The sequence below is a fragment of the Apium graveolens genome, chromosome 5 (genome assembly GCF_009905375.1).
Source record: "Apium graveolens cultivar Ventura chromosome 5, ASM990537v1, whole genome shotgun sequence".
NCBI classification, from domain to species: Eukaryota; Viridiplantae; Streptophyta; class Magnoliopsida; order Apiales; family Apiaceae; genus Apium; species Apium graveolens.
The window spans coordinates 305,684,622-305,693,734 of NC_133651.1; the positions used below are offsets into that span (position 1 = coordinate 305,684,622).

The following is a 9,113-nucleotide window of genomic DNA, read 5'->3' on the forward strand; positions in this document are numbered from 1 at the left end:
TAATCCAAGTTTCCTTGATCAATGATTAGACTATCATATCAAATCAACATTTGAGGGTAGTTACGCATTTCATAGTCTAACTCACACAAGAGGCCAATAATATCACTCATAAAATAGGAGGGTTAAATCTCATTTAGATCATTCATATTTCTCATACGATTCATAATATACCCAATGTCCACTTTTATCATTACCCGGTCAAGGATAACTTTTAATGGAATCAATGTATATTAATTCTCGTATAGAAATATAATTACTTCAGGTCTAAGGACCATTACATCATTATCACTGTGAGAATTAATTATGACATAACAGACATGTAGAATCTCACATTGGGTATGTCCAGCATCATGTACATTTACATCTGCCTGTGTTTTTGACTTTAGTATCGCTATACCTATGATCAATAAGATGTGATTTTTCAGTCAACAAACACACCAGTCTTAATGCATTATTATTGTCCCTTAATAATAATACTTGACTGGGGACCTCTAGGAATATTAATACTATTATCATAATCTCATTTCTAAGTCACGTACTTAGAGATATAGAATTGCATATCATATTCCAAGGACATTTATTAATTTAACATTTATATCGCAGTAAATTAAGAATTAATAAATTATAAAGAGAATAATCGATTGAACATAAACATTAATAATCCTAATGTCTTAAACTAAAACATCATAGTGTTGTCTCTAAGGCACAAACACTAACACAATCTTCTCTTCTTCACTGAGGCGGTAAAAGTTAAAGTAACGCTCCGCTCGCAAAATCCATCCATCAGGATTGGTACCATCAAAAAGTGGTAGGTCCAACTTCTTGTACCTCCAGTTTGCCCCTCCCGGGAACCCATCATTTGCGTCCATTTCACCATCGGGTCCTCCACCCGACCCAACTTTGATGCCCCCAAACCCTCCTGAATTACTATTTTCCCCTGTATTCAAACCCCCAAATGCTCCAGACCCTTGTAAACCACCTTGGTTGATGCTCTTCCCTAGGGTTTTGGTTGGATCTGTAGGCATTGATTGAAGCCCGAACATGACAGATCTTATTTCTCGCTGAAACTTCTCCTGGGAATCCTTGATAGAGGTAATTAATGACTCCTGATGTTAGTCTCCTCCAGCTTACTCTCCTTCTTTTTCATTGTCTCCTCTAAAAATGAAAGAAATCGATTGGCTAAAGCTTGCTCCATCACCGCTACAGCTGCTTTCAACGCCGCCGATAACTCCACTGCTACCGTTTTTCGAATTGTGTCATGGGTAGCTGTTAATTTTTCTTCCAACGCCAGAACACGATGATTCAAATCTGGGGTCATGAATCGACAACTCTGATACCATATTTGCTATGAACTAGCTCAGAATAATAGCTTGAATAATAATATAAAAGAGATCTCAGCTTTACTTACTAAAATAAGAGTGCTTAACAACCAAAATACAAGATATGACTCCTATTATCAAGCACAATATCTGACAATAGAGATTCGCCAACCACTTCGAGAGTATTATATTCTCCTACGGACAATTACTCCATCTCTACATAACCTAATTTCAGCTCCCTTTTGTCGATATAAACCCCTGACCTTCGAAATTACTAAAATATCCTTGTTACGCAAATTACTAAAATACCCCTGATTTTACTCCGCTTCATTTCTCATGCTCTGATTATTTTCTTTTTTCTTGAATATGTTAGCAGCACTGGTGGTTTATTTGGTTCCCTGCAAAAAATTATCACAATCAACGACAATATGTTCCGGGTCAATGTTATGTTGAAATTTGGGTTCATCTAGAAAGCCTAAACTGCTGGCTTGAATACAGCCAAGTAAATATCCATAAATAAATGCATGGAGACGTACGTAGCTGAACATATTGAATATGGCAGCAGGTAGCTCATTCATCAATGATCATCCTATTAATAATGCTTTCGTTATCGTCCCCAACTCTTCTGTTCTTACCATATTACACTGATGTCTTAATCTCGATTTTTTCAATTTATAGGAAAGCAGTGTAAACACAAGTAAAATACAAGAGAGTAGACATATTTTATTTACGGTTTTTCTATTGTGTATTCGTGAACACGTGATAAACGCGAAAAGTTATAATTTTAGATTATATTGATTGGTGGAATTTTGGTGAATACAGAGATCTACCACTATTAAAAAAAACCGATCAAAATGCATTAAATTTATAACTTCACACGCTTATCACGTGTTCATGAGCATATAATAGAAAAATCGTTTTATTTATAGCCAAGTAGCCACTTACCAAAAATAATTACAGATCAATCCGGGAGCACAGATCACTCCGGGAGCTCAAATATATTACAATCACTATGGAGGTGGTTAATGGCATAGCTGATGTTGTTGCTGCAAATGGTACTGAACACAAGGACAGCAGGGAAAGTGAATTAAAGGCGTTTGATGAAACCAAAGCTGGAGTTAAAGGACTTGTTGATGCAGGAATCAACCACGTCCCTCGAATATTTTCTCGTCCTACCGATGATTTACAAGATTCAGTATCAAGCTCGAAAGAAGGACAGTTCAAGTTTCCGATCATCGATATTGATGGAATGGACAAAGATCATGTCAGACGGCAGATAGTTGATCAAGTTCGTGATGCATCCGAGACTTGGGGTTTTTTCCAAGTTGTGAATCATGGAATTCCGGAAACTGTTATGAATGAAATGTTGGAGGGTGTGCGGAAGTTCTATGAGCAAGATACGGAGGTTAAGAAAATGTGGTATACGCGAAACAATCTGACGCGTTTCCTTTATAATTCTAATTTTGATTTGTTCAGTGCTCCTGTGGCTAACTGGAGGGACACATTTTACTGCACTATGGCACCTGCTGCTCCCAGTCCAGAAGAACTACCCGAGGCATGCAGGTAAATTAGTAAGTTGTTTTTCAATATGAAATGAATCATTTTTAAGTTTGTTTTCTTCATTGGATTGAAATAGGCAGTGATCATCTTCAACCCAGCACCAAAATAATGTAGTTTGCATTATTTGGTCAAAAGTACATTAGATTCATTATCAACTCCAGCTAATTTATACCAAATCAAGAAATCATAGACTAAAAAATACATCTTTTGTACACTCCAGATACTATTTCAAGTTTTAGCATCTCAAATCTCAATAGAGTGAAGTCATTTGTTCAGAAACAAATTACTTTAGCACACCAGTGATTCGGTTTTGTACTATAAAGACCACTGCCTATCATATGTTACACATGGTGTTCATCTGTAGCTAATTATTAATGTGTGGAGGCTCTTATAATGGTTTATATTTCAAAATGACCCTGTACATATTGTTGCAGAGATGTGCTTGTGAACTACAGCGAGCACGTAATGAAATTAGGAAGATCTTTGTTTGAAATATTGTCCGAGGCTCTTGGGCTAGACAGGAACCATCTGAAAGACATCGATTGTGCAGATGGACTAGCAACACTAGGTCACTACTATCCAGCATGTCCTGAGCCCGAACGAGCAATTGGCACTAGCAAGCATGCTGACAATGATTTCATCACTGTCCTTATGCAAGATCACATTGGAGGTCTTCAGGTTCTTCATCAGAATCATTGGGTTAATGTTCCTCCTGTTCCTGGAGCTCTGGTCATTAACATTGGAGATTTTATGCAGGCAAGAATATTCACTGAAGATATATTTATTTTTATAATTTATGGTATTTAGGGATAAGGTTTTAAGTATCTGACTAGCAGTAACTCTCTGGATCATGCTTCAAATCTATGTTTGATTGTTATTGCACATGCAGATTATATCAAATGACAAGTTCATTAGCGCTGAACACAGAGTACTGGCCAGCCAAATTGGACCTCGAATATCAGTTGCCTGTTTCTTTACTACAGGTGTATTTGCATCATCAAAGATCTATGAACCCATCAAGGAGCTATTATCAGAAGAAAATCCTCCAAAGTATAGGGCTTTCACAGTGAAAGAGTTTCTTGACCTTTTTTTCGCAAAAGGGCTTGATGGCAATTCTGCTCTTTTGCATTTCAAGAAATGATAGCTTGATTACTATATGTGATCTGTATGAGGTACAAACCAGAAAACGATATGTTGACACCAAATAATGGTGATGATTTAGAATAAATTAACGGGGACATGCATATCTCTTGTTCTTGTAGCTAGTATGCAGTTTGTGGATTTTGATAGATTACATAAATTAATCGTTATTCGTTGATATTTAAAGTTTTGTAATTAACTTTTAAAAGATTTCTATAGAAGCTAAATGTATTTATGTATAATTTTTATCTCCTTTCCTCCTTACTTATAAGCAGAGAGCAGATAATTTACAGAATACGATTCATAGGTAAGAAAGGCCTTAGCAAGTGAGGGTCTCTATTACCTTATTATTACTGTATAAAGCATGCAGGATATTCCCCTGGTTTGAAACTGCTATTCCTTTGATAATATGAAATTAGAATAATTGAGGATATCGCGTTACAATTAACATGGAGGTGATTACTGGCCAGCTGCTGTTAATAGTACTCAACTAAAGTATGACAGGGGAAGTGAATTAGTAGTGTTCCACGACACAAAAGCTGGAGTTAAGGGGCTTGCTTAAGCAGAAATCAACAACGTCCCTCGCATATTTATCCATCCCAAAGATGGTTTACGAGATTCTATCAAGCTCAGATGGAGCACAGTTCAAATTTCCTATTACTGATACCGATGGTATGGATAAAAATCCTGTCAGACAATAGATAACTGATCAAGTTCATGATGCATCCGAGACATGGTGCTTCTTTCAAATTGTGAATAATGGAATCCCAGGTACTGTTATAAATGAAATTTGGATGGTGTCTGTCAGTTCCATGAATAAGAGTAGTATACACGAAACAACCTCAAACATTCACCTATAATTGTAATTTTGATATTTTTAGTGCTCCTGTGGCTAACTGGAGGGATTCATTTTACTGCACCAAGGCACCTACCACCTAGTGCTCCCAATCTAGATGAAGTACCCGAAACATGCAGGTAAAGCAGTAAGCTGTGGCTAATTATTAATGTTGGTAGACTATATCAGTTTATATCTGAAAATGCCCCTATCTTTATTGTTGCAGAGATGCGCTAATGAACTACAGTGAGCTTGTCATGAAATTAGGAAGATCTTTGTTTAAATTATTGTCGGAGGCTCTTGGCTTGAAGAGAAACCATCTGAAAGACATCGGTTATGCAGATGGACTTGCACCACTACTATCCTGCATGTCCTGAGTCAGAATGAGCAATTGGCACTAACATGCTGACAACTATTTCATCACTGTCCTTCTGCAAGATCACATCTGAGGTCTTTAAGTTCTTTAATCAGAATCATTTGGTTGATGTTCCTCCTTTTACTGGAGCTCTCAACGTACAAGTGATCCATTAAAATATGACACATATTCGTTTGGGTGCTACACGGGATCTAATTTAGTACACCAAGCATTATGACAACCCTCTTTGTCTCTTTTTGTTTCCTTCACCTAACGACTCAGTTATTCAGTATCCACTGTTAATCGTTTAAGTGACTGCTTAAACATACGCCAGAACATTTAGTTGGTCTAGTTAGCAGACTAGTAGTGACTGTTAAAATCATGCTTAATTTCTATGATTAACTATTATAGTACATGCATCTTATATCAAAAGACATGTTTGTTAGCCCTGAACACAGAGTACTAGCAAGCCGAATTGGACCCCGAATATCCGTTGCTTGTTTCTTTACTACAGGTCCATATTCATCAAAGATTTTATGAACTCATTATCAGAAGAAAATCCTCCAAAGTATAGGGCTTTGACAGAGAAAGAGTTTCTTGATCACTTCTTCGCGAAAGTGCTTGATGGCTATTCAGCTCTGTTGCACTTTAAGAAGTGATAGAGACATGAAGTCAAGTCCATTTGGTAATTTCAGAAAATTGCAAACAAGAACTAGACAGCTATGATCACTAATTTTGCTTTTTACTTAATTATAGATACCTGCTTTGCTAAACAACAACAACAAATCCAAGTACCTAGTTAACGTAAAAGATTTTCATTCTTTTACGTCCACACAACAGAGGCACCACATTTTACTTAAACATTTTTGTGACAGGCTCTCTTATCATTTGATTTAGTGGAGATGGACTGATGGAGTGGTTAGCTGAACGCCATGCTTTTAATGAAACTAAAGGTTGCGTAAAGGCAATTGTAGATGCTGGTATAACCAAGCTTCCACCTATGTTTATTGATCCAAAAGCTAAATCTGTTGATCCTCGACCCCGGGACTTAAGTGTCCCTGTCATAGACTTGAAACACATTAATGTTGATGCAGTTCCGAGAGCTAAAACAGTGGAACAGGTTCGAGAAGCATGTGAGAAGTTTGGTTTTTTTCAGCTAGTCAATCATGGTATTCCAGTTAGTGTGATGGATGAAATGTTGGATGGAGTAAGGCGATTTAATGAGCAGGATTCAGAGGCTAAGAATCAATTTTATTCGCGTGACAAAGCAAGACCATTTGCTTTTTGTAGCAATTTTGGGCTTTTTAGTCGTTCAGCAGTTAATTGGAAGGATAGTATTCAATATGCTGTACCTGTTCTAGCATAATCTGCAGTAAACTTTAGGTATGTGTGTGTGTGTGCACGCGTGTTGCAGGCATATAATGACCAAGTACGCTAGCTATGTTATGGAGTTAGGGATTTCACTCCTGGAATTGTTTTCGGAGGCTCTCGGGCTACAGAAAGATTACCTAAAAGAGATGGATTGTGCTAAGGGGCTTGTACTCATGGGGCATTACAGCCCGAAATGCCCTGAACCAGACTTAACACTTGGTAATAGCTGTCATACTGATAATAGCTTCTTCACTATCCTCTTACAAGACCAAATTGGTGGCCTCCAAATACTGTATGAAAATCAGTGGTTTAATGTTCTTCCCATTCCTGGAGCTCTGCTAGTTAACATTGGTGATCTTATGCAGGCAAGTTTACGTCCATCTTATCTTTCATTGTATAAATATGTTCGTTCAGTTACAAACTAGTCTAGACTACAAACACGAAAGTCATTTGTATTAATGAGATTGGTATTGTGTTAGAATAATATAAGATCCTGAAAAGGGTCATTCTCTAGCACTTTGAGGTTTTAGAGTAACTGGTTTCTTGACATGGTATCAGAGCTAATTATAACTTTTGTGTTATTTTCCGGAACATATTGCAGCTAATCAGCAACGACAAGTTCAAGAGCATCGAACACAGAGTGGTGGCTAATAGGAATAGCAAGGCAAGGATTTCAGTAGCATGTTTTTTCAGAACATATGGTCAAGATGGAACAAGAAAGTATGGTCCAATAAAAGAGTTGATATCAGTTGAAAACCCCCCAGTCTACAGAGAAATGACAATGGAAGAATTTTACAAGTCTGGCAATGAATATCAAGTTGATGCACTTTCATTTAGTCGTGGACGCTGATCATCTGTATGTCAACTGTGGAGCAACATTAGCAAAGTGTATATTTATTAATATTAGTCTTTTCTTTTCTTGTCATTTTATTTTTATTTTACTGATTGTTGACAGAGGAATCTGGTAATAACAAAAATTGAGGTTTTTTGCCCGAATTAAGATCTATGACGGTGGTTTTTCGCCGGAAAATCAAGCGGTGTGTGGTGGTTTGTGGTTGTTTTAGGCTGAGATTGATCAAAGTAAGTGGTGGCTCATTTTTAGCTCTCAACTTTTTACCCCTCTCAATGTGCCTACGTACTCTTAATATAGGGATCAAGTCTGACATATTTCTTGTAGAACAAGAAATCTAATGGGTTTAGACTTCTTATTCCTAGGCCCGGTAAAAACCCATCTAGAATCCATCTTCCGCTAGCTTTAGGAATGTCCAACTATGAGGCCCAACCGCAAAGGCCCAAGACTCGTCCGTAATCGTAGGATAACCCCAAGTGCCGGACGCATCCATGTCCCCCGAATGAGGAAAACCCACCAGATAACAGGACAAGTGATCCCAAACTCTTGGGTGCAAAGTGTAGGATGACTTCAAAGTTCTCCAACGAGGACCCCCGTTGAATACAAGAACATAGTTCCCAAAACACACACCAAAATTAACCCTGCATCCCCATCGAGGACACCCGTTAAATACAGGAGGAGGCCTTCAATCATCAGGCATACCCCTGGAGGCCTTCAAGCTTTTCACGGGCATCCCCCTCCTTGACCGTCTCAAGGAGGGAATTCTTCAAAGAGTACCTGCAACAAATATGTTAGTAAAAACAATCATCCCTTGCTCCCTTCCATGCATGTTCTGTCCTGAGTTATTATCAAGGAAATACACTTACTACCCACAGGACGCGTCCTGAGACACTAGGCGCATCCTAACCTTTATGAAGCCTGTATTGTTTCCTCGAAAAACTATCTCACAACATCCCTCAGTGACAGGATGCGTCCCCAACATGATGGGCGCGTCCCCTAGCCTCCATTGCATGAAGACCGCAATTTCCAAATACCTTCACCATGGTGGACGCGTCCTACGTCCCCAAACACGTTCTACACCAGGTATGTGCTTCCAAACCCCTTTACCACAAGATCATCCTTAATCAACACTCCCACAAAATGTGGGCGCGTCCTGGGCACTTAGGCGCGTCCTAGCCTTTCGCAACGCAGCGCCGAGTTTGACTGTAATTATCCCGCGTTTGACCCGCATTAATCCCATGCTAAATTTTAGGTATAACAACTACCCCCGAATTCCATTTGTAGTTGAAAACAAAACTGGAATTTTTACTCAAAAAAATACAAGCAAAATTTGGATTGCTAACACAGGACGCGTCAAGGGAAGAGGACGCGTCTTCATTTTTATTCTATAACCGTTGCGCTACAGCTATCGCACACGTTAGCACACCCTCTCCTCTATAAATACCCAAAAATAAAATTTCTCCACTATTTCTCCTCTCTCTCAACTGTCACCATCACCGCCGTCCAAGCAAAGGTTTGAAACTGTCATTCCTCCGCTTATTCTCCGATTTCTTTAGCTTAATCAAATCCCCAACTCACAAGGTATGCAAATCTTTCATTATGTCTTAATTTCACCGAGCAAATCGACTATAACAAGCAAAAGGCTATTCGTGTTCCCCCTTCTCACTTTACTTTTTTTCATCT

The 9,113-nt window shown here is 38.4% G+C and overlaps 3 protein-coding genes across 3 annotated transcripts; all 3 read left to right on the top strand.

Annotated features, from left to right (window-relative positions):
- Nucleotides 1-2,037: 2,037 nt before the first annotated feature.
- On the top strand, nt 2,038-4,261 carry LOC141659319 (1-aminocyclopropane-1-carboxylate oxidase homolog 1-like). Its single transcript, XM_074466125.1, has 3 exons — nt 2,038-2,882; nt 3,314-3,635; nt 3,769-4,261. The coding sequence occupies exons 1-3, from the start codon at nt 2,332-2,334 to the stop codon at nt 4,018-4,020; spliced, it is 1,125 nt and encodes a 374-aa protein (XP_074322226.1). The 5' UTR covers nt 2,038-2,331; the 3' UTR covers nt 4,021-4,261.
- Nucleotides 4,262-6,119: 1,858 nt separating this feature from the next.
- On the top strand, nt 6,120-6,575 carry LOC141661168 (1-aminocyclopropane-1-carboxylate oxidase homolog 1-like). The gene has a single exon (XM_074468151.1). The coding sequence runs from the start codon at nt 6,120-6,122 to the stop codon at nt 6,573-6,575; it is 456 nt and encodes a 151-aa protein (XP_074324252.1).
- Nucleotides 6,576-6,630: 55 nt separating this feature from the next.
- Nucleotides 6,631-7,430, top strand: LOC141661169 (1-aminocyclopropane-1-carboxylate oxidase homolog 3-like). Its single transcript, XM_074468152.1, has 2 exons — nt 6,631-6,945; nt 7,182-7,430. The coding sequence occupies exons 1-2, from the start codon at nt 6,631-6,633 to the stop codon at nt 7,428-7,430; spliced, it is 564 nt and encodes a 187-aa protein (XP_074324253.1).
- The last annotated feature ends 1,683 nt before the right edge of the window (nt 7,431-9,113 follow it).